The sequence below is a fragment of the Bombus fervidus genome, chromosome 9 (assembly GCF_041682495.2).
Source record: "Bombus fervidus isolate BK054 chromosome 9, iyBomFerv1, whole genome shotgun sequence".
Classification (NCBI taxonomy): domain Eukaryota; kingdom Metazoa; phylum Arthropoda; class Insecta; order Hymenoptera; family Apidae; genus Bombus; species Bombus fervidus.
Window position 1 is genome coordinate 8,064,226 of NC_091525.1, and position 26,695 is coordinate 8,090,920.

Consider the following 26,695-nt stretch of genomic DNA (forward strand, 5'->3'; position numbering starts at 1 on the left):
TGGTGTAGTTCACGAAACTTGCGGCCCCATGAAGAGGCGGCAATTCCCGCAAAAATAATGACTCTTTGTAATGGTTCGCCTCTGCATATCCGTTGTTTCGGGCAGACACGGCGTGGTTAATTACGGGGCAGCCGACCGCTCACGTAATTATTCGTCCTCGAAGCGGCGATTATAAAGCGATTATCGACAAGGATCAGGCTGTTGGCCTGCGAAGGAAGCAGAAACGACGGTTCCGTGGAAACGGTCTGTCTCGAACATTGGTTGCATTTTCTTTTCAGTCTCTTCGAGTTTGTCCGGCGAAGATTATCGAATTCTGATGGAGCATGGCGCAGATTTCTTTGGAGAAAGCGAATTATCCAGGAGCAGGAAGGTTTCGGATCTTGGCTTTTTAAATTTGTCTTTTGATGAGATCGTCGAAGAGATTGGATGGAAAGATTGGTGAAAAGTTGATGAAGCAGATTGGATTCTTCGATGGGATTCCTCGTAGTTAGGGTTCTTCGATGTAATGGAGTTTTTCGATGAAAGTGGATGGATAATTCGTTGGAAAGGTGAATTATTCTTCGATGAAAGGTGGTGGAAAATTCTTCGGCGAGATGGATTATTCTTCGATGAAAGATGACGGTGAATTCTTGGAAAAGGTGAATTGTTCCTCGGTGAAAGGATATGCATTTGGGTTTGTGATTTTTTGGAAGTCGATGGGAAACTTTTGAAAAATTCCTCGGAGAGGTGAATCGTTCGGTGAAATATGCTTAGAGTTTGATCGTTGTGTTCTCGTTAATCAGAAAGTGGATTCTTAAGTCGATGATTAAATTCGCTGAACAACGATGAAGAATTGCAATATATTTTCTTATTTCGTAGATTGTATTCTGATTTATTGCGGAAGGCTTCTAAATTTGCATAGTAGAGATTATCGAGACATCGATCGTAGAACTCTTCGATTTGGATTTTTATATTCTTGTTAATTGAATTTCGAGGAGCTTCAAATAATCGAACATCATTGAACATTTAATGGAGAACGTAGAATTTCTTCCTTCTTCTAACCGTTCCGTTTCAAGGCTGGCTGGTGAATGAAACGCACACACGTGTTGTCGTGAAGAGATGATATAATTTATTTCGCTATATCGTTAGAACACGAACTGAACCATCCGTATGACCGTACAATCCTACGCTTTTTGCACGTCGAGTAAAATCACAATTCTTTTATGTACAACGTATTTACAAAAACGGACCGGTTAAGCGTGCAAGCCGATCGTTCGTCAAGAAATCACGATCCATCTCACGATCTAGACAAGATTTTCCAGTGATTCACTCGTCCATCTATTTGAATCTCGTCCAGATCGATTCTAGTCGCTTGAAATATCGGCTAAGCATCGATGATATCGACTAAAAGACATTTTTCATTTTTCACTGTAAAGGGAGAAAAAATAAAAAAAGAAAAGGAAAAGAGACGAAGATTTCTCGTGAACGATCGTTTTTGGGCTGACGCGCTCAGCTGTCCCGTAAAATATAATCGATATAATAATTTAAATTGTCAGTACATCTCGGACATCGATTTGACAAAGGGAAATACTGGTCGCTCGTAGGACAACGACGTTAAATACAATTCGCAAGTTACAATTCGAGTTTACACTGGGATTCTTCATTCATCTAGAAAGGATACGAAGTTTGGCACTCTCATTTTCCCCTACGTTTCTTCCTTCGTTTCTCCTTTTGCGGCTTACACATATTCAGATACGTTATGATGCACGAATCGATATTAGTAACGTGAAAATTGTTCCTCGTATTGTCTTTATGGATAAAAAATGGAAAAGGGAACAAGGCTACTGTATAAATGTTACGAGTATCTATAACATCCTCACTTTTAAGACAAGATACTTATTTTCAACGAATCTCATTGTAAAAACGCGTGCTAAACGTATCATAATTATTTTCCAAGTGCATAGGATATGGACAAAGACCGATATAGTTTTACAAATGCTGGATAGAAGTCGATGAGTACATCGTAACACGTTTTATGTCAGTAGGCCGCGCGTGTTCACACATTGTTAACCCATTAAGCATCGAAACGGTATAAAATTCGCGCAAACGCAACATTATCTAGTAACACGAATAAAGTAAGTTCCAAAAAAAAAAAAGAAAAGATTTCTATGATTTCAAGAAGAAACTTTGACATACTTTTATCAACACCTCGACTCGTTTGAATTTCATAAAATTACAAAATTATAATAAAAAAATAGTATCGGAAAAAGTATTAAGCAAAGCCTTGAAACCCCCTTTCGATTCAACTGTATAAATTAATTAAAAATATATTGCGAATAAGATGTTGTGTCAACGCGACAACGATTCTCGATGGATTAACAAGCACTCGTTCTCTTACTCGCTTTCTCTCCGTAACTCTATTTGCATCTCGACCATTGCGATCAGCTTCCTCGAAAAGCGATCAAACGCGCTTTTCATCGACGAATTATTTACAGACACGTACACACACTGGCACATTCACTCACGCACGCATACGCAGATACACGTTCTCCCGTCTCGAACAAAAGATCGATCCTTCCGTCGTCTACTACGCGGAACGCAGGATCCGCCTGCCTGATCCACCACGGATCACAGTCTACGATTCTTCTCGATATTTATTTATGTACACGAGAGCTGACTGTCTCGCCATCGGACGATCTATGGCAAGATGCGTGTGAACGCGACGATCTATTTGTATGAGGATTAAAATTCGTGAAAATCCGATCCCTTCTCCCCGATCGAATATTCCAAAGGAACATCCTTTCAGCATTGGATAGTTCCCAAAGAATATTCATTCGCTCGCGCGCCTTTCCGCGAATCGATCGAGGAACTATGATATAAGAAAACATCGGGGGGGAACGATGAAATTGATATCGCCGCTGGGAGAAAGGGGCGCAATTCCGCCGAGAGAATAGGGGAAAGTTCGAAAGATCGAGCAAGTTCTTGTAAACGTTTCTGGTTTTTCCGACGTTTCCGCCGGAAATCGATCCATTTGGCTTCGTCCAAAGTTTCGAAGAAACAATACCTCCATTACCCAGCTTCCGTGGCGCTCCAAACCCCGCGCAATTCCATCGATCCTCCGGAAAGCAGTTTACTTCGCAAACGAGTTTCTCATCGGAGTTCTTCGATCGTTTCATACGCGAGAACACGGGAACGGATACGAGGAGCTACGTCAGTCTTGCCAATAGGGAAATCCGCAGTCTTCCGGTGTCGTTCAACGACGACTATAGGAATCGTCTTTGCTATGACAATTCCACGAACGAACGATCACGATCTTTCTAACGAGACGTAAATTTAATTGTCCTTCCACGCGTTTTTCGTCTCGTTTGTGTTCGTTGTTGCGATCTTTGGAAATCCGTGGGACACGCAATTCCTTGACAATTCCATTGCCGTTGTTTCCGGGTTTCGGTGACTCCTAGCCTCTTCTATATGGCGCTCGCCTTTATTTTTATTTCCGTCGTATTCTGCTAGAGAACCTTCGGAATCTCGGCAATTCCATTTCATGAACTATCCGAGCAATCAGCGAGTATTGACTCGTGAATTCTTAAAAATTGCGATAGACGCGCAATTCCGTAAAATCTCTCGTCGAAACGGCAACATATTTTTGGTTTTCACCGACAGTTCTGTCTTCCAAAGACTGGAACTCGTCTCGTGCTTTCACACACCATCTATAGTATTTGCAATTCCATCCAAGTTTCTCTTTTACATCCAACTGTATTCTTCTTGCGGTTTCTTCGAACTCGACGCTCCGCATTTTACTTACTCCGTACTTTACACGATCTTTGGATGTTCGCGATAAGAATAAAATTCTTGCCTCGACAATTCCAACAATTTCTTCCGGTTACTCGTGTTTCTCTCGGTGAAGCTTTTCGATGAATCAGCCTCTTTCACTTTAACGTCCGCCATTCCACAATTCTTGCAATACTCGTAATTCCGACAATTCCAACGAAATTCCAAGGTTCGCCTTTCCTTCACTTCTTCGCGCTTCAAAATTTGAACCTCGATTTTAGCTCATCGAGTGGCACAGTTGGAGCGGTCGTTCTTCGTCGGTTAGACGCAATTCCCGGCACCTTAGTCCAGGCAGAGAACGTCTAGCTACGCCTCCGAACCGCTGGAACACTCCTCCGCTTCTGGATCGATGTGTTCCTCTTCCTCCTCTTCCTCGTGGTGATAATCACCGGTCTCCTGTTGCCATTTGCTCACGTGATGGGTGTTCTTATTGTTGGAATTGTTATTCGCGTTCCCGCCTCCACCGCCACCGCCACCACCACCACCTCCACCGCCCCCAGATTGCTGCTGTGCCTTTGCCTCCTCCTCCTGCTGCATTCGCTTGTGCTTCGTCCGTCGGTTTTGGAACCAGACTTTCACCTGTAACAAACAACAGCAACTTTTCATTCATTTAATTCTATCATAGTTTCTATCATAGGATCGTAATGCGATGTTAATGAATTAGTAGATTAATTGCAAATTCTCTGTTTGTCTCTCCTTTATCTTCATTTTTTGTTACAGCAAATAGATCAACTGTTTAAGATGAATTTTCTATCGTTGTTGGTTTTTGGCACAGTGTTCCATAGGCGAATCCTTGATTTCTATTATTAAAAATCTAGTCGAGTTATTGATCTATCAAAGGAAGGCGTGTGCAAACTATTTCCATTGCAGACTTCTCTATCTGGCACTCGTACAAAATGCAATTTGTGAAAGTTCAGAAATAAAGTCGTAAATGTAAAAGAAACTTTGTGCATGTAATAGAATACCTCATTGGATACTTTCCCATTAACCTAAAACGATATTCTATTACTAGAAAACAAGAATCAAAAGATCGTAATTTAAATGTCCTAGAAAATATAACTAGCCTCCTATACACTGAGAGTTATTGTACCATCATACACTGTAATACTGCATATGGTAACACGACGACAATTAACCTACATACAATATCCAATTCCTATAATCTAAGTACCGACCATTCCAATTTCCTTGTCTATTCTTATTCGATAATAACAATCGATTGCAATTTTCATTGACCTGCAACCTCAATCGATTCAAACATCGGACAAACAACGTATCATACGCCTCGATATAGAAGAAATAAAATTTCTTTTCGACAAAGAACAACTAAAATTCCTCTTCGACGGACAAGAAATAAAATTCCAATCCAACCTTCACGCATTTTAACAAAGAAAAAAGAAGGGGGGGAAGAGAGTGAAATTCCAGTCCAACCATCTCTTTCATCTTGGAGCATCGTAAATTATACAACGATAAAGCATAAACGATTCGACGATCGTAGTTTCGTGATCTCCAATCATCGTTTTCAACGTTCTCGGACCAACTGGAAATTCTGCAAGGGCTATCGACCCTCGAGCTTCGGCAAATTAAGTGGCAACTAGTTATAATCCACCCCAAGTGTATCAAGGAGCCACCCCTTAAACAGGCTGTATCCGGTTACAATGGGCCGTGCCGTTGACGCGGAACCCCTCTCGTCGAGGGTTGACGAGAAAAAAGGGAGGGATGAAACGAGTGGTGCGAAGATTGCAGAAAACGTGCATTGTCCTCGAATTGACTGTTAGATACACATTGTCCTGTTCCTGCTTCCTGTTTGCCACAGAAGGGTTGAAAGGGGCTCCATTTTCGAATTATCTACGCGTGAAATCAGCATTGTCACATTGGCTGCTGCATGGATAGAAAAGACAGGAGAGAAGGATGTTTGTCTAACTAACGTTACGATCCAACGTGTTTCTGACAAGACCCGGATTAGTCGCTGTTCACCATCCAACCGAGAGTATCGAAATTATCTGGCGAAGGGGTGGATACGGTTTGACAAATGGAAAGCGTGACATCGATGGAATAGCGTTGCGTGGATGGTGTTTAGGTGGAGTTTAAGAGAACGAGGGTGAATGGACCTTGGGAATAATGGTTGTCTTTGGGAATTATTTAGGGTGGATTCAGAGTATGGGGAATTTTTCAGGCTGAGCTAAATTTTTAACCGATTTATAATTTGTTCAAGGTTGAGATATTTCGTTCGGCTGGTTTTAGTGCAAAGGACTCGATACAAAAGTGATTTTTTTTTTAAATAGAGATCGATTGTTTCGGTCCAAAATAATTCTACATTCAAATTTACTGGTCTCTTTTTAAATTAGCGGAAAAGAGCCTGTGGTCTCGTTTGTTTTATGGTTATATACTTAAAATTTATATGATATTTTAGAAATTTACCAGTTTGACATAAATGTTTTACTTAGGTAATTATAGGAAATCGAGATTGCTATAAGACAAATATAGAATTTCCTTCCAATGAAATAAAAATTCTACAAGTAGTTTCACCCTCTCCAAGCATGTGACTCCAATTCTTGGGTCTATTACGTTACCATCAACTAATTCAATTATCGCTAATAAATCGAGTTTATTAAGCCAATCGAAAGACCGAAACACCCTGAGGGTGGATAGAACCTTACAAAGTCATCTACCGCGTAATGATATTGTTTCAAAGAAATTAAAAAAAAAGCCACGGCATTTTAAAAAAATTACTTGATCAATTTGATCAAGAAAATCAGTTCATCTTATTCTAAAATTTTCACAGCAATTACTCGATTAAATGGGCCGTTCTCCTAAGAATACATCGTGAAATTGTTCCGCTAATTCTATTAAAATCCCACAAAAATTACCCACGAAAGACCCCATTCGCATAAATGTCCACTTACCCAAACCCAAAGAAAGAACTCGTTTAAACACCACCGAAATTATTATACCTCCAAAACTAAATGAAACCAAACAAACGAAGCAAGTGCTAAAATCATTCACCATCACCTCAATTTTCCAAAACCAATCTACAACCTATCGCAACTCGACAATTCCACCCCCGGAGAATCCACCTCTGCCTGAAAATCCAAGGCGTAAGAAACACCTCGGGCGCCATACTGCGAATAGTAAAATCTTTGGAAATAAAATCACAAGGAAGAGAATCGTGCCTGTATAAATCGACCAAGCTGTTGGGAGCTTTTATGCGATTTTTACAACGCGCCTCCGTAAAATACTGGCGTCGATGGAGCGACTCAACGGGGGTGGTTGGGGGAATATAACATAGACCATACATATATATATATATATACAGAGAGAGAGAGAGAGAGAGAGAGAGAGAGAGAGAGAGAGAGAGAGAGAAGGAGAGTCAGGTTAAACCGAGTGTAAATCCAGGCGGCATAAGGGGTTGGAGCAGAAGGGGGTTGGTTTCGAAAGCGTTCGAGCTTGATCCTGGGGAATAGGCCACGTATCTAGGGGTGAGAAGGGGGTGGCCGGGGTTTCCGCGTGCGTGAAGATCCGCCAATCGGCTTTCAGGACCGCCCGCGGTCGCCATGGCAACCCTCGGGGACGTAGGGTGATTACGAAATGGGGGTAACTCGATTAAACGTACGACACAGTCCTGCAGGGAGCGTTCAAACGTTAGGGGGATGAGACTACGTTAACCAACGGGGTTGCGATTCTCTATTTGCCCTCTTAATCATCCGTTAAGTGCCACAATCCTCGAAAAGTTCCCCTGGGTACACAGACGACCCTAGCTACCCTTCCCTCTTCCTCTATCTGTGTCTATCTAGTCACATCGTCTGAAATTTCCCTCCCCATCCGTTCTTTCTCGTCGTACGTACTTTCGTTCGGCCATTAATTCCTCGGCTAATTGTTCGTGTTACGCGGGTCGAAGAGCGAGGAGAAGGGTGGAGGATAACACGGGGGAAGGAAATAGGTGGCTTAGAGGGGAGGATTGGAGGAGAAGTGGGGTGATTTGGATTGTGTTTCAGGACGTGAAAGTGTGAATGGTGTAACTCGATAGATAGAACTCTGCCGATTGTCGATTAAACTAGATTTCAAGAAGTAGAATGCTAGGTGGAATTGAAATTACATCGTAAAGATTTGCTGTATCCTCCAGATATTACGATGAGTACTTTGAATATCCTGTACATCGTTGCATATTATCTATGTGTATTATGTATTCAAAAATTGAACTGTACCAAACATTTTCAATTACACCCCATCTCCTATCAATCTTATTGTCGAGTCGAAATTAATATTGTCGATATCTACACTGATTTCCTTCCTACGATTCCACCAATTCTGCAGAAAGAAATTCAAAGCTAATTTTCTTTCTATAACACGTACGTAGTAGTAATTTGAAACCTTTTTACCATTAAAATTTGTTATACAAGTTAGTCATTACTCTAACTAAATACTCGGAACAAGCTCACCTTACTATCCTTAAAACGGACCAGACCATTCTCAACCAAACCAAACTATTCTCAATGCTCATAAAAGGCATCTACTTATACACGAACCGACATACACGATGGAAACCTTGAAAGTACAAACTGCAAACATCCTTCAAATCCCTCCAACATCCGCCATTGAGATTGAGAAGCCTTCTGAAAGCCTCCAATTCCCACCAAACCCATCCAAGATGCACCGCTCAAGTTGCAACATTCCTCAAAGCCTTCCAAAAATAGCGTTGCGGAGGAAACGAATCGACATTCGATGTAAGCAGATAACCGATCAGTAACGTGGCCTTCCAACTGTTTTTGCGTATTTCTATCGATCGAATTACCACGTGGATTACGGCTAATATCAATCGAGCAGGATCGCGAAGGATCGCGCAAACCAGCGCGTCGTCGTAGCGTGATCTTCGACGCTGGATAACGAGGCTGTGCACACGTGTATAACCATGCGCAAAAGTGTAATTGAAGTTGCTCCTGGTACACGTTCTAAGTGACAGGTGGACACCTTATACGCGAATCGAGGCAGAGGTTCGATGCGACGGCGTCGGTCTTCGCTTTGGAAGAACGCTCTCGGCACAGGTGTGCGTGGACAAGTCACCGTGGTAGAAGTCGAAGCGGTTTAGGAGCGTCTTCTACTCGCCGGGAAAGGAGTCGCGGCCAGCACCGACTGTATGACCATATTTGCGTTTCGGAAATTTCACTGATTGATGGCGACAACCTGATGGGCGTAATTGGCGTCCTACGGATCCTTGGGGCCGAGAGCACGCCGATTGGGCGGTCACTTCGATTTAGAGCGAACGAGAGGTGGTTGGATCATGTTCTTTCTTTTTTCACACGTCACGAAACCTCGTGATGATGAATTTTGGGGGGACAGTGGTCTTTTTTTCCTTTTTATTTTTCTTCTTTCTTGAAGATTCAAAGTCTGCTTTCTAGAGATTTAGGTTGAATCGTATCGAAGATTTAGAAAGAGAACCAGTATTTCAGTTGTACGTATTGAAAGAAGATTGAGATTCTTTCTGCTAAAAGAATGACATGTTCTAAGTTGATCGTCGATATGTCTGCATTCAATTTTTCTTACAATCTGCTCACCTTTTGAGATTGAAACCACGAAAGGCAAACGATCTGTGTTACGAAACGCGACAATCACGATTTCCCTCAAACCCATCTGATAATTGGTATTCTAATTATAATACGACCACGTTCGGTTGTTCTCGTTACGAAATCGTCAGATGGTCGTATAAAAAAGGAAGAAACCAGAGGCCTAATCTATCGAAGACCTTTACGTCCACTGTTAAATATAATTATCGGCTCTTTTTATTGTCCATCGTGGAAATTGGATGTTCCCTAATGGAAATTAATACCGTGATTGTCATTCACCATTTTCTCCTCGCCAAGGCATAGAAACGCCAGCCCCTCCATCGTTTTATTATAATTAAAGTTTGACACCACTTTGTCGAGATTTGTAGAACAAAGCTTCGATAAAATCACTGAGATTTCTTCGACACTTTGGTGAAAGCTTCCCATATTTTGTTATTCTTTAATAAAAAAAATCTTGCATATTGTCGAGGATCTTTAGGAAACTTTATCAAATTTTCATATTGCTCGGTAGAGACTGGCTTGAAGATTTTTAAATTTGAAACTTCCCATCAAACGTAAAATGGTCTTAAATCTGGTCGTACAATTTCTTCCTACAACCACTTTGGACAATTATCATATATCGAATTCAACTCACGAATCAATCAGAAACATGTTATCTGAAACCTTTAAAACGAACCAAGACATTATAAGAATATTCATATTCTATTACAATGTGGCAATAATTATATACTGTCTTTAATTATTTATTTATATCAATTCCAATTTCCTTAAAAACCTTCAATCTATGAAATGCATAAAACAAGACGCACAAAAGGACGCAATAATTACGTAAATTAATGATTTCACAGAATGAATTCATATTTAACAAAAGCAATGAATAAATATACACATTTGTTGCCAATATCGTACAAAATTTATAGTACAAAATTTATTAAAACTCATAGTGTATCAATTTTAAACTTTCTTTCATCCGCCACTGTACGTAGAGACTTTCAGACTCCCAAACATCTCCATACGAACTTCCTAAAATCAATCGTTCTACCAAAACTCTCCGTCATCCAACGTCCTACCAACCAAATTCAACCCCAAATATTCAAAAGCTTGCAAAATTGGGAAAAAGGAGCATCTTGCTCGCTTCAAACCCTCAAAAGATTGTCCCAAACCAACGATCAAACGAGAGGAATTAAACGGACACGATCTCCCTCATAGACCATCCGTGTTAGAGATACGAAAGAAAAACAGGCGTATCGTTTTTCCCCCGAATGAAATCCGCGGGTCTGCGACGACTGGCCAATGGCGGGTGTCCATAGCGCCCCATAATCCCCCAGGGCCTGACCAGTCACGCTCGAAACATTATTTTTAATCCCGTGAACGCGTCGCGACGAATCCACGCCCCGCCGATCGTGCCACGGCTAAATAAACCCGACGATATTATTTTTCAATTGTCCACGGGCACACGCACACACGCACACACACAGCGGAGCGCGCACGCGTGTTTTGTTAGGACGAAATTGAGCGTGATCTGCGCGCCAAGGGGTGGCAATTTCGCCGGATGCGCCTTCATCTGCGTGCAACATTTTTTATTGTCGACAAACGAGATGGTTCCGCTCGCGGAGCTTTGCGTGAGAAATCGATGGAAAATGGATATAGATATTATACATCGGTACAAGTTTCGAGCATTTCGTATACATCGTATGATGATTTTTCTGCTTCTTTTTGTTCACTGGCTTTTATGTCTCTCTTGTTCCTTTTTCTCTTCTTTTTTTTTTTTTTTTTTTTTGGAGAAGGATCGCAAAGGATCGTAAAGGATTGAAAAGCGTGGAATCGATGATGGTGCTTTTAAGAAGAGGAAATGACGATACTTGGGACTTGAGAATAGTTGAGATAATACGTGGTAGGCAGAATTCTATAATGGAGTAATCACGTTAGATGTACGTAGGGGTGGAAATCGAGGGTTGAAGATTGGATTAATTCGTAGTCGGCTTAAATTAACGAAATTCTAGTACCAGTTTAAAAGTTACGATTCTTTGACCAAAATCAAAAATCTAATCGAAGAATAATTATATTTAAGACTTATTATTTCCACTGATTAAAAAATCTATAAAAATTTGTACTACACTCTTACCATCAGCCATCTTAATCTTTTCAAAATTACCATTATTCTGTAACATACGTCATTAAAATTTCCCATTCTCCATTAATATTAATATTATTCACTGGAGAATGTAAGAGATACTATCGCCGACAAAATCTCAATATATTCACGATAGCCATATGCAACGATACATTAAAACAAAACCTTAGATCGTACAACCCGAATTGTCCAATTACCTGCAACGAAACCGAACGAAGTTAGAAAATTAAAACACGCAACGTAGTTTTAAGAACTTCCAAACTTTACGCTAGAATAATTGTTATTCCTTGCAACGGTAATCAAAGTCAAATATTACGACTAAGAAGAGACACACATGGTCCAAACGAAATCCAGCCGATCAATTGAAAAATATTGGCGAGGCAAGGCCGCCAATTTCATCGAACACACACCGTTTCTGCCTGCTGACGTGTATTTACCAACGGTTGAGGATTTTTTTCCGCCGGATTTCCAGCAGAATTAAAAAAGGGAATGATATTTTGCTAACGGGATACCAAACGTCACGTTTCCAAAGAATGGCACGACACCTGCGTGGATTAACGACACCAGGTTGCGACGCGTGCAGGGTGGAGACGTCGAATCAATACGACAAAGAGGGGAAAGATTGATCAAATACAGATCCTTCAAGTTTGGTCAATGGTAGATATCAAACAGCAATAATTGTTTCATCCCTTTGCGATTGATTTTTTGTTTATTCTGAAACGTTGCTAAAAAAATTTCGAATGGAACGTGTGTACAGATATCGTAGGTTGTAAGTCAAGTTTGTTGCGACTTCCAATCTATCAGGTCATCCGAAAAGTTTCTTTCGTTTTATAAGGAAATAATGGATGCACAACATTTTCCGTTTTATATTATTTTATTGAATTACGATACATTTTGTTCTATAAAATAATGATTACAACGTTCGACAGATTAGATTTCATGTTTGTATGAAGATGCATCGTTGTAAAAGAAAGACATTTATCGGACAACCGAATACTTTGAAGCTGAGATATGTACAGAATACAAGGTATTTTATAATTGTAAATTATAATTATAGAAGGAATTGTGAATGATTTACTGTGATAATAGAGGCTGATACAGTTTCTAACATTTTACAAGCAAAATGAATTTCAATTCGTCCTAATATTTAATGTCTAAATAAAAAACAAGCACAGTACTGCGTTCTTCGTAAAGATGATAATCATCTTCGAATTACACTTTTCTTCGAACACCTTTCGCGGATAGAAATCGATAAAATAACGCACAAAGGTAATCAACCACAAACTTCAAGCTTCGGATAAAGAATGAGACAAGATTTTCAAGTAGAAACGAACATATCACGCATTCTGCATAAATGTGACGATGATTTCCAAGCAAAATGAATCTTACGCCTTTCCTTTAACAACCTTTACGAGAAGAACCGATGAAACGACGTGTAAGTACAGTCAATCGGAAAACTCGATCCTCAAACGGAGAATAATAACAGATATTTCATTCAAAATAAAAAAACGATATGAAACATTTTCAACAAGGCCATCGACAACAAATTTCCAAACAAAGTGTTACTCAAGGAGCCTTGCAAAGATTCCAAAAGAAAGACTTCCATTCTTGTCTTGCAGAACAAGAAGCATAGTCTCGTCCCTAAAGTGTAACGATTTCTTCGAGCGATCTCGAATCGGCTTGAAGGAGAGCTTCCTCGCGAGTGGAGGCCGACAGTATGCACACGAAGTCGACGACACACGACAGTGACATGCCAGAATCGTGACGAGAAAACCAACGTCCTTTCCCCTCTGTTCCTTCCACGCAACCAAAAGGGATGAGGAGCGAGTTTGAAAGAGAGGAATCGTTTTGCTTCGCCACTGCACCGCGCCTATCGTTTACGCCGATCGTTCGAATCGGGAATATCGTTCGCGTTTCGCTTCCTTTTCATCGGCCTTTGAGCTTCGCCGATCGTTTGGAGCCAACTTTCGCCAATTTTCTTCCCAAAGGAATTTCTTTTTAAATCACACATATACTTACACATCGGAACGTTCTGGACGTATAAATGGACTCTGGTGAATTTTCTTCTCTAAGAATTTTTTCTTTTTTTCGAAATTGTACATAGATATATATATATATATATTGGAAGGTTTGAGATATATGAATAAATTTTGTAAATTTTCTTCCGAAAAGAATTTTCTTTTTTTTTTTTACGTTATTAACACACCTCGACATGTTCATACGTGTGCCATTTGTGAATTTTTTCTCTGGAAGAAAACATTTTTTATTAAATCTTAGGAGTATGGGAACTTTGCGACAAATACACGAAACATTAATCACAATTAAAGAAAAAATCTCGATTGATATAATTAAATTTTTCTTTCGCGATTGCTAATAAAGAAAAATACCTAAATGTCATTAAGATTAATTGAAGCATTTCTTCTTTCCCTATCGCGCATATCTTATACAAAGTATCAAAGGATGTGTGTCAACAAGCACGCAATCTAGAAAAAGAGAAATAGAGAGAGAGAGAGAGAGAGAGAGAGAGAGAAGAGTCTTCACGCAAATTTCGCCGCTTTAATTACCCATTGTTCACGTTCTCTCTCGAAGAGGCGTTACTCGCCAAGCGTAGAAACAAGACAGGCCTCCCTCATTGCCATCTAGTTAGCATAATATCATTTTTATGACGGAACGATAAGCGGCTCGTAAAACGACTGACGGGCCACGAGAAACCACGATATATAAGTATGTACTTACATACAGGTCTCGATAGCGCCATAATAAATATACAAGTTCGAATCGTTTTCTACGCGTTTGTCATTGGAGAGATTAATTTTAAGGCTCAGAGAACAAATGGTATAAATGATAAAATCCTTGATACTGTGAATTTATCATGCGTAAAATTAAATTTTAGTATCGAGATCCGTATGCTCTCAGACATTAAATCGTATCACTATACAAATATATTCATAAAGTGGAAAATTTTAAATACATATTAAAATTAACATCGTCCAGATGAAAAATGAAGATTACGTAGCCTGTTCCAATTCTATCCCAATCGATTCTATATCATTTTAGATCAACGTCTTTACCAACCAATCTTACGCAATCTTACGCCAGAGCCAAAGAAACGAAAATCAAAGTTTCAAAAAGAAATCTCATGCAAGCTGTATCGTTGCACGATCGTCTACGCCAAATCCAAAATTTCTAATCTATGAGTTACTTGGTGATACATGTAAGAATCTAAATTCGCATAAACATCCACAGTCTAATTACAAATTTTCCTTTATCCTATTAAAAGTTGACCGTTGCAAGAGTTTAGAAATCGCTAGTTTCAGTCAACTGATTAGCTCGACTCATTTCCAAAATCTCCATCAACGATCGATCTATATACCATCCTCATCCCAGATCCTAAATCTCTGCCAAGAATCAAGAGAACGAAGACTCGAACAAGTTGGAGTCAATTCGTTCGCGGAAGACGTTCGCCGACACGGCTCGATGAATCACTCTTGTACCGTTCGATTCTCGAAATTCCGCGTTCCTGCTTGCCGGGAATGAAAATCACTAAACGGAAGGGGACGAAGAACGAAAAGGAAAAGAAAAGAGATGAAAGGTCGGAGAACAGGATAGAGAGGAAAAAGGAAAGAACGGTGCAGCGGCTACCGATATAATATCAAGCGGCTATTATTCTTGGCGAATACGCGCGCGTACCCTTTTGCCAGCCGTGTGTTACGTTGCCTCGTGGACGGTAATGGAAGAAGTTTTGCATATTATGCAGGCCGCGTGCGGATTCTCTATGCATAATGAGGCGTGTCGTCGCTGGACTAAGAATAAAGCATTGCGAATGCGCTGTCATCCCGATATTGTATGTGAACGTGGCCTCCTCTTCCTGGCGCAATTATGCGACCGATTCGCCGCACTACCCCCCACCCATCTCCTCGCTAATTATATTTCAGATTAACGCCAGTGAATGCCACCGGGGGTCGTCCATTTCCAACTTCGTTTCGATGGAATTCATTAATGGACCGCTTCCAAACGATTGCAACAGACGATACGCTCGATAATATTAAACTCGTGAAAGTGCAAGCTTGCTTCTTGGAATTTTATTTTTGTTTCGTTCAAATACTTTTCTAATGTAGGAAAATGAGTCATCGTTTGAATATTCTCAGTCGAAAGTGTTATCTGAATACGTTAGGTATCGTGAAACTTCGAATTTTCGTTTAACGTTCATTGATTGAATCCATTAATCCGAGCGATTGGAATGGAATGCTTGAAAATAACGGAATGCTTGATGATAATATTATCTCTGAAAGTGGAAGCTTGCTTCTTGGAATTTTATTTTTGCTTCGTCAAAATACTTTTTTAATAGAGGGATCCTTGCTCGAATATTCCGAGTCGAGCTAAATTTCGCACTAACGTGTATTTGCACGTCTTACATGATGTCGTGAAACTTTGAATTTTGGTTTAATGATCATTAGTGGGGTTTATTAATCCAAACGACTGGCACGAAGGATGTGCGATATTATTCAGACTGTGGAAACTTGCTTCTTGGGATTTTTCTCCTGATTATTTAAGTATCTGGTTATCGCAAGAAGATTGATATAAATTGAGTTTAATTTCCAGCTAACGTGTATCTATCGTCAGGATATCTTGTTACGTGATGTACTTTTGCTATTTGAGAAAAGTAATATGTTAGAATGTTTGAAACTAACATGTTAACATGTTTGTCTTGATATATTAGATATTCTAAAGTATTCAAAATGAAAACTAAATTCATTATAATACCCCACCTATAAAACCTCAATTACTGCGCATTAATTTTTCTCTAAATACTCTAAATACGGGTGTCATCGGTGTCAACGACGAAAAAAAAATTTCGTAAAACACAGCTGTCGTCAATGATCGAGGTCATGCGTCGATAATTGCGTTCCATTTAGCCTTGTCATCTTTTTACGTTTGTAAGGAAGGATTTATGGGAATCTACGAATACTTAAAAAATTAATACTAAAATACTTGGTTACGCAAAACATTTAAAAAGCCATCGAATTACATACACCTTACAAAAAATCGCTCTGCCCCAATTCTAATTCAAACATTCGAAACGAATGTTGCATGAAAAATGTGTAATGATTTTCTCTAGGGACTTTTGTGCGTCGTTGGCTGCAATAGCGCCAAGGCCGCTTAAAACTGGGGGTACCTAACCTGACGCACAATAATTGACGCAGAAATCGGGCTCGATAAGAATCCTATGATCTTAACTAAAACGGTCGCTATTTACATTTTTATGGAACCGGTAATTTGAACTTGGAATTAATTTACCGAAGTATTTGTAAGATATTATAAGAACGAGGCAAAGCGAGCTGCGCGGCAAAGATTGAATTGCAAATGACCACGCAATTCAACACGGCAACAAGTGTGTACTTTCTTGGGTTACTGATGAACCCCCTGCGTGCGCTCGCGCGCGCGCACGCCTGATGGTTTGATCAATTAGATTCGTTTTTCTTTCAGTTTGATCCAGTACTCTCTACGTGACCGACCTGCGAAGTAATATCAACGCGCACACTGATATTTCATTGTTTCCCAGCTAACCGCTATTTTACATTCAACCAGTTCACTATACATCAGTTATCGTGACATTCTTTCTCAACTGGGTATCCTGCTTTACGCTTTGAACATTAGTCGACAATGTTTCACATACGGCAGAATTTCCTGGAATAATGGCAACGTAACCTACAAGGACGATGTTATCGTTCTTAGCAACTAAATGACGTCTAATTAGCAACATTGTGGAACTATTACACAGAATAATGACAAATGCATAGTCTGCCCAACGAATCGAGATATCGGATATAAAAAAAAAACGTGGTAAGCATTTTGACGAAATGGAATTAGACTGACCGAGAAATATAATCGAAAGATATAATAAAAAAATATAAAAGGAATATTTTCGAGATATTACAATAGTCTATCTACTATATTAGAAGGTATTAGGTATTATCAAAAGGTATAAGATATTCTTCAATTTCTATACTCCAGTTAGATGAATAGTTAGAACATAACCGTATCGTAGGTTGAAGGATTCACCAGCACAACCGTCTTTTGAACCGTGGAAACTTTGTCTTTTCTCGTTTTCCGCGCCAAAATAAAAATCTAGAGAAATAGCTTCGAACGCGAATAACTAGAATAACTAGAATGCGAGTCAACAAAAAGCAGATGCTCAAAACTACGCGCAGTCCTAAGACACTACGCGCAGAGAATGCACAGAGAATCCACAGAACGATCAAAGAACCCTGAAACGAGTAACCTGTTATCATCTCCAATTTGCACCACTGTTCAACAACAACCGAATTTGATTAGACATTGAGAGTCGTGGCCCGAGGTGTTGGCAACGGATCTGGAACCCCTTCGCGATGTACGTGTGGAGTATGACGACGAAAAACGCCTGCAGCGACCACCCGACAATGTTCTCGCGTCCATGCGGACCCGGCATTACGCCGGGTTAAGGCGAAGCGACGAAAAAACGGAGAGAACGGGGATGCGATGGTGTGCGCGCGAGATTATAAGGTTGTTAACGACGCAGGGCCGCGTACCCGGCCAACTGAAACCCGATGCAAATTACGCGGTAATATACAGTCCAGCATGCTAATAACGTTGCAGTAAATATCACCGCGTATTTCGCGTCGAGAATATATGGCCGTGCCGCGTTTATTTTGCCCGCGAGACGATTTCGATGCACTGCGCAGGCGCAACAGGCCCCGTGGCGGCGCTCTCGTTCGTTAGGGCGCACCCACAACAAAAACGTATTTCTCAGAATTGAACGTTATTTAAATAAATTTTTATTTCTTAACATTTTATTCGTTTAGCTGTTATTCAATTTCGATCTTCTACTCGTTTATTCGTTATCCGTTGATTGGTTATGGGATTTTTACTTTTTAATTCCTTAACTCGTTAGTCCATTTCGATTCTTCGTTCGAGTATTCTCCATCGAAAAGAAACTCGTTTAACCGTTACACCCTTATCCAAAGTACGTAATTATTTTTTACTTCTTTCGAATGGAAACTTTGTATTCATCCGCTGGAATTACTTATTACTTATTAATATTCTTATTACTTTTACGTGATCGTTTATACGTTATTTAATTCCAATTCGTTCTTTCAATGCATAATCGAGATCAATCTCTTATTCCTCACGTAAAATGCGAACCATTACTTATCCATTATAATTTTATTCAAAACTATAATAGCACATCTATTATGACACTACATACATCTGTGTACTCTTCAAAGAATACTTCTTTCTGACAAACCAATTTCGTTTTATCGATAAAGATCAATAAGAGCCGATGGAAACAAACTATTAGCGTCTCGAACGGAACCAATATTTTATACAGTATATTATAACCCGTCTCTCCTGTTTGAAAATTTCAAATAACAAATAAGAGACGTGGAATAAATTCGATCTAGAGCAACGTTTGGCCAACGCTGTACCATCCACAGACCCCTTTCATTGTCCTTCGTGTTCTCCGCCTCCCTTGGCCTTCCTACAGCCGCGAAAAGACGTTTCTGTCGTTACGCTGATAAGCGGCAATTAACTGGATGATTTACGGACCCGGCTAAAACCGGTGTTAACCATACTCGACCGATTACTTTGTAAGCTCTAGACAGGTACCTATATGCAAGAACGACCGCGACGACAAATGTCTGATTTACTGCTGACCTTCTTTTCTGCTTACCAACCAAATGTCTCGTTAATTATAACTGCTAATAAGTACCTACTTACAATCAACTATGAAAAACGCAGCAATTTCGTGCTTAAAATAATAGCAAAAGACCCCCCTCTCTCAGTCTCTCGTTTGGAGTGTCAGCGTCGTTAGAGTCTTCTCTCATTCGAAGATTCTTATTTCTGCTCTTACTTACTGCTTTTCATTTTTATGAGGGCAATATTATGATTTATTAACCCGTTAGAAATGTTAGATCTTTTCCTCGCTAGTTATAACTAAAAAAATGTTTGTATATCTGCAGAGAAAGAATTTGAAAGTGCAAAAGTGCGAAAAGCAAAGGGTTTAATATTTAGCAGCTAAAACAGAATCCTCTACATGGTTTTCATTTCTTCACTCGTGGTCGCGAAAATACCAATCTACATAAATATTCACGATCAATCCGTAACGATTTCATACTGCGCGTAATGATCGGAGATCAACATTTTGAACTTTCTCTTTCAATCTGTTGTTTGAAATCTCACTCGTCTCTCGTTCAAAGTGTTTTTATTTCCGCAATTACTTATTACTTTTATTCTTTCGAGACGACGATCCGCTCGATGATTTATTAACACGTTACCAGCTGTTGATCTCTTTGCCTCGCTAATTGTAGGTGTTAACCGCTGACGTGTTCGGTTGTTCTTCCTTTTGCAACTTTCCTCGGTTTTGTTTCTCTCGTCGATCGTTTCTTCTTCGTCCGCTAATAATCTGTCTCATACTTCATCTCTTGCCCGCACGCCGCTATTAATCACGGACAATCGTGCTTAATGCTGTTTGAGTTCTTACGTCGAGACATCGATAATTCTTCAGTGACCAAGATACAAATCCATTGGGGCGTTCTCTTGTTAGTTTTTCCCTATGCTCGTTAATGCAACTTTGTAAAGCAACGGTCCATCTTCTGGTTTGCAAACAAGCAACCGATCTCGATTGGTTTTGCGCTGTTAATTATCGGGCCAGGTTCGATCTTCCGTCTCTCGAGCTGGTTTCGAGGTTTACGAGCACACGGCGATACCGATCGTTCCTCTACGGTAAGATCGTCCGCTCTGATGCATGGACTTGCAGATCTTATTGCCCGTGTACCGACGGTTTAATGACTCGAGATCGTAAGCCCGAGATGCGAGAGTCACGATGATTGGTACGAAACATCCGAGTCGCGTGGTATCCAGGCGAATGGTGCTCGACTCAATGCTTGGTTTACATTGCGATTAATGCAACGTTACAGGAATAGTCACATCGCAATTCGCACGGTACAATTTGCATCGTAAAGTTTCCGCTGAAATTTGGAACTCGCCCTTCTCCAAGTTTTCTTCGACGAAACTGTGTTTGGATTATAAACTAAGATTGGATTATACGAGAATGGTTACATTGCAATTCGCACGTTACATTCGCAATTTGTATCGTAAACTTTCTGCTGGAACGTGGAGCTTGGCTGTCTGAAAGTTTTTCAACACAGCTATCGATTGAGTTGAACAAAGTTAGATTATATGGAACGAAATATCGAAGCAAACGATAGTCGCTTCACGAGTTAGTTGGATCATTCTAAGATGTTCGTTAATGTAAGAGTTTGTATTCGTTTGTTTAAGCTTGTGAATTTTCAATTTCTTCCGACAGCGAAATCTTCGTTCGATCAATCGGTACATAGAACGTTCGATAGAAAAGTCATTTTGAACGATTCGCCTGCTCCATAAATCAACTTTCGAAACGATATCAATTTCACGTTTCAAATGCGACCAAATAGTCTACGAACTTCCAGCAACTATCGCAGAATACTCTGTGAAAGTATATTCACTTGGATACACTTCTATCATAAACATAAGCTACCGATTAAACGGTACGGCGAATAATTCGCATTTCTTCATCTTCAAAAATTCGATGAAACATCATTACGTTATGGCGAATAATTGATCACACGCATCTCCTCTTCTTCCGTGCTTTATCTTCGCTTCGTAAGAATCGTCTTCGCGCTACGATGTTTATTCGACGTGTGTCGTTGTCGTGGATTTATTAGAGAAAGTTAACGCTGTTGCTCGGTGGATCGTTTCTAACGACACACACACAGACACACGTGGCAACATGTATACGCACATCGAGTTTACAGCCCCGAGTCATCAACATTGTAGCGATATTGGCATTAATCATCGATGCGAAACGTTGATCGAAATCCGGAGAAGGGTTGGAGATTAATCGTCTTCCGGCGGCCTTGTAATCAATTAAAGTCGTCAGCGTGGTATCAATTTTAAAAGCTCCGATGGAAAATGATTCGCGTCATTAATCCTGCGACTATCCCTCCAACGCTTTTTCCATAGTTAAAGCACATGTTCGTGATTCCGTCCTTTCTTTATAGTTTGTTAAATAGTTCTTTATACTTTGCACGATTGATTGGTATTGATTTTGGAGCAATGTTTCATGTCGATTTTATATAACGTAACAAAATATACGTTTCGTCTTAATTATTAGGAAGCCTATAATCAAGAAAATTATTTCTTAGAGGGTTGTTACTCTTATTAATTTATCGTACATATACGTGGAACATGATTTCTATTCAACAAAATTGGAGAACGAAAGAAGATATCACAGAATCGATCGTCTATCGTTTATGGAAAAAATCCAGCGACTGCCAAAGAATCTTGGAACCAAATTTTCAACGCAAACTTAGTCCCAGACGCTGCTCTAACATTTTTTTGCACCCTCGTTTTTCCACGATCACATCCTTGAATATAAAACGTCTCTGTCGCAAGAACTCTTCTTCCATCCCTTTGGCAACGTTCTAATAGTTTCATCTCGTCTTCTGCCTGCAGATAATTACAATGCATACTTGTCAATGGATAAAAAATCTGCAGAATTCCCACCTTAAGGCAACACACCTTTAATCATCCTGACAACTTTCCAACTCTTCCATCATATCTTCCACACACCTCTGCATAATTACATCCTCGCCAATTAACCCATTTGCAACAGATGATATATAGTAGAACTCCACTTACATGAAGTCGTCAAGAGACAAACAATTCGTATAATTAGATTTCATATACATAATAGTTTACATTCAGATACAGTCGTATATCAATGAAGTTTGCTTTTACTTTACTTTTACCGACCCTTATACTACATACATTATTTAACAAAGAACTTTAAATTATTACTCACATTTTTCTGCAAAAACAAGTGATATATTTAACGAAACTTTATCGGTACTTATTTTCGTTAGCTATACGCTTATTTTCATCGCCGATCGTAAGCGGATTCAATCTGCAGGAGTTGGTCTAATTAAAAAAAAAATCGTTTAATTAAGAGTTTCATTAGCCAATTTCTCGATCGCACGCATCAACACGAAACGCGACGAATTTCACAACCGATGAATGACACGAGCCAAACATGGGCACGGAACAGTTGAAACAAGAGCGGCAACATATTCACCTGCTCGATGCTGCTCGCTATCTCTTCATCAATTCGTTTCTTCAGGTTCACGCGCCATCTACACAAACGTACTCGTTTGTCTTTAATTGCTTAACCGGAGCGTCGGCGCGCTAATTGCGACGTGAAAGCTCGTCAGCGGCAATAAAACCGAGCGATCCAGTAACCGACGCATTTGCATCCCCCAGGACGAACCTTTTCCGCATGCATGATCTCGCCAGGCCTAACAATTAGTTCTTTCTTTCTCCTTCTTCTGTTCTTTTTTTTTTCGTTTCTTTTTCTTACATCGTTCGCGATTTCAACTGCAGCGATAACAAAGAAGAGACGAAGGGCCTCAGTTTCATATTTCGCCGTGCAAAAACAGAATTACTAAGCGAGGATAATTGGACGGGCCGGAATCAGGCTTGCCTAGCGGTCTAGCCCACGTAAAAACGAAGCACGAAATACAAGAGAAAATTGCCTTCGCTTTGCTTCCATCCTTTTTTGATATTACCGGGGGTCAACAAAATATTGCTACACTTTTTTCTCAAATATTTCTGCATGTTGAAGCGATAGGTTTAACGATATTAAGCAGCTACCTCCTTTAGTGTCTCTTAATTAATTAAAGGCCAACCAGTAAAATGATAAATGTTACATGGACGAAACGTTATTAAGAGATGCAAATAACTTAAGTTATCGTTCGGTACAATATACGCTGCAGAGGACCATTAAATAAGCCGATTTTTATGATTCGAACAAAGACGGTCGTATAACTACTCGTAGTTCATTTTCTTCGGCTATCATAAAATTACATCTAGCGTTTAGGTGGAAGAAGAAACAGTAACGGGGAAGATGTTGAGCAAATTTATGGAATTGTCTTGTACAATCACAACGCGAATTCAATTCAGTTGGATGGGATTCCGTGATACGAATTGACTGAGGAAAAATCACAAATGAAACGTTGCGCTAATGTAACGTCCCTGGCTAATTGATTATAATATGGTTTGGCTAGTAATATAGTTAATAATATAGTTGAGGAAATTGTGAAAATAGAATGAAAATCCCCTGGTCAAATGGGTAATACTAAGGATCATAACAGAAATAATAAGAATCAATTAAGTCAGGGAAGTTACTGGCTTCGTTAACTTCGAATCTATTGATCGTTAACTTTGTCTGAACTATTGGTAACCGTTTAACAAGAATTTAACGATAATACGAAGATAATACGAAGCAATTAACTATCTCTCCTTCCATAACGCTTAAAATGCAAAACGGTTAAAAATGTCCCCGATGTGAAAAAAAAAAAGAAAATACATGTTATGAAACTGCGAGGAAATAATAAATTCTCATTCAAATCTCGCAACGGCGGAAAGTAAAATCGCCGAAACGTAGCGTCTTGTATCGACGGTGGAAAAGCCACTGTTACTGGCCTCATTAACGTTTACTAATTGCCTTTTATCCGTCTCTCGACGCTTGTTAACAAATCCTTACCTATTAACATGCAGCTAACTTAATGAAAGTTTAACAACGTTAACGATAACAATCTCGCAAAATATGGTCATAAGGATAGTTATTAGCATGACCATAACTTTATTATAATAACAGATCAACGTTGTAAAACCATCAACAGTAGTCCTGAACAACACGTCTGGACGTTCTCACTGAGAACCTCGGACATATTTTAATTAAAGAATCGTGTGGAGGAGGCACCTTGGTAATTAGAAGCCATCGAGCTTATCGTTTCATCACCGCGTCTTTAATTTTGGATTTTAACAGTAATTGTCGGGACGATGTTCTGTGATATTTATCGATGATTTATAGTACGACCGTTTGAATTTATTGAAAAGATACGTGCGGTGAAAGTTTGTTGTTGGAAGATTAGAAAAACAGTTCGGATTTTACGTGATGGGAGATCGACAAAAAAGGATATTCAATTTTCAAAAGATTCTAACTTCGATAGGAAAGTAACGTTGATTTCTTATTGCTCTGAGATAACAAATTTCAGATAGTTAATCCGCTGCTACGTATGATAAATTCGAATTACGGGTCTTCTTTTTCATTCTATAGTTTCTATAAAATCATAAAAGCAGAATAATATAGCCACGTTCATTGAAACGTAATTCAACATCTTTTTACTGTATTCTGTGAGTGCGACATATTGACCCCCGGAGTCATTGATCATGGAAAATTGCATTGATCTCTTTTCTAACTTAAGATAGAGGTCAGCGTATATATTTCTGTTTCATAACGCTACTGTATAAGATTTATAAAGCTTATAGCTGTATCGCTATTTTATCTGTAATTTAAAAATCTCTATTTAAATTGAGTTTCTTTAACATCACTCGGCAATCTACCCGTTAGTCACTAAAATCATGCCGTCATCACGCAATCGCTAAAGACCACTAAATCAAGCTCTTAATCGTTAACTCATTAGAGACTAAAGTTTCAAACGGCAAACACTTGCCCGTAAAATGGCACCACGCACCTAACCATACACTTTATCAAACGTTTCCGCGTTTACTCTCTCTCTCTCTCTCTCTCTCTCTCTCTCTCTCTCTCTCTCTCTCTCTCTCTCTCTCTCTCTCTCTCTCTCTCTCTCTCTCTCTCTCTCTCTCTCTCTCCTTCTCTTGAAACGGATAAAATAATCAGGAATCGAGAAATTTTCAGACGTGACTGCTAAATCAAACACCATCGGTGGTTCACAAATAGCGATTACGTCTGTCAATTATGCACCAGCCATGGAAACTGTCGTACATCTAAATTTAAAGGAAAATTTTCTCTTCGTGCCAAACGAGATTGCGGTTTAAGTCGAATTGCGCGTAAGATATTCGTTGGATAATTACGAGGCTAATCGCACGTAATTAGGGACCTAATGAGGGCCACAGGGTCGCGTGTAACTCATGCTCCGCTTTATGAATGTTAACAAGCGAGAACAAGCGGTTTGGCGCGCTTATGCGAGTATACACGCGATTCGCCTTTGGTGAATTTGTATAGTCGTTGTACGCCTGTCTTGTTTAACTATCAATTTTTTTTTCTTCTTAATTCAGACTGTATCTTTTATTATTTCCTATAATTTGGATCGTGTTATTTTAGACTGTAGATTTAAATCTGTGAATAGATTTGCATAATATTCGAAGCGAATCGAGTAAGATTGAAACAAGTTTTACTAAAAGTTTGTAGAATGCGAAAGCTTTCGCAATAAACGACGATACTGCTACGAAAGAACGATTTTTCGAGTGTCAATGATAGTTTGCAGTATTCTGTACATTGGACGTAATGTGACAGAAATATTCGGAAGAAAAGGACACGTGATACTTCATAATATAAAGCTATTTATAAAAACGGAGAATAAGCCAGTACGTTTTTTGATTTCAAAGAAATATGAAGAAGGAAACGGTATTATAGCGAAGAATTTAATCAACCTCTGATATTTTCGTTCCTTTCGTTCAAAGAAAAATAGGAGGTTGTCTAGAACGGTATAAGTATATGTATATCTCCGACTTGAATAACAGATTTGCTCTTAAGTAGCGTTTGTAATCCTACAATCTGATTTTTCTATCTGATTGCCGGTTTTATTATTTTCCTCTTCGATGAATCAGATAATGAAGTACAACCAGTGATTAACGTCCGACACTGTGTTGTGAATAAGCATTATGCAAAATACACATCAATTACCATCAATTGTTTCTCGTATCTTAAATTAAAATAATAAAGTAAATTTTCTAAGAAAGAAATTACCAGAGGTTCGATCGAAAATTATCGAAATTTTTTCCCCTTGAAAAGTTCATTCGCTCGGCCGTAATGACTAATAAACTGACTCAAATGTTTGCTTTAGTTATCTTGCATAAATAGCGAGTTCGCTTAATAAGTTTAATTAACGAGCACGAGTTAAGCACAGGCTTGTAAAACGCGCAACACGCAACCATCTATGTGCGGTGTTTAGAGGGTCACTAAGTGCCACTTGAACTTGTACCGTTCCACGTTAATTGCATCTCAAACATAACCTTAACGACGCGATCATTCTTCCTCGCCCCTGCTTTGCGTAATTACGCTCCCAGAAATTTT

General features: G+C 39.4%; 1 protein-coding gene across 1 annotated transcript in view; it reads right to left on the minus strand.

The window, feature by feature from the left end:
• Positions 1-1,085: 1,085 nt before the first annotated feature.
• The window catches only part of LOC139990584 (uncharacterized), a 54,164-nt gene continuing 28,554 nt past the window's right edge, over positions 1,086-26,695 (minus strand). The window contains exon 3 of the mRNA XM_072009985.1: positions 1,086-4,386. Coding sequence (XP_071866086.1) covers positions 4,114-4,386 — 273 coding nt within the window. The 3' untranslated portion in view covers positions 1,086-4,113. The remainder of the gene's footprint in view (positions 4,387-26,695) is intronic.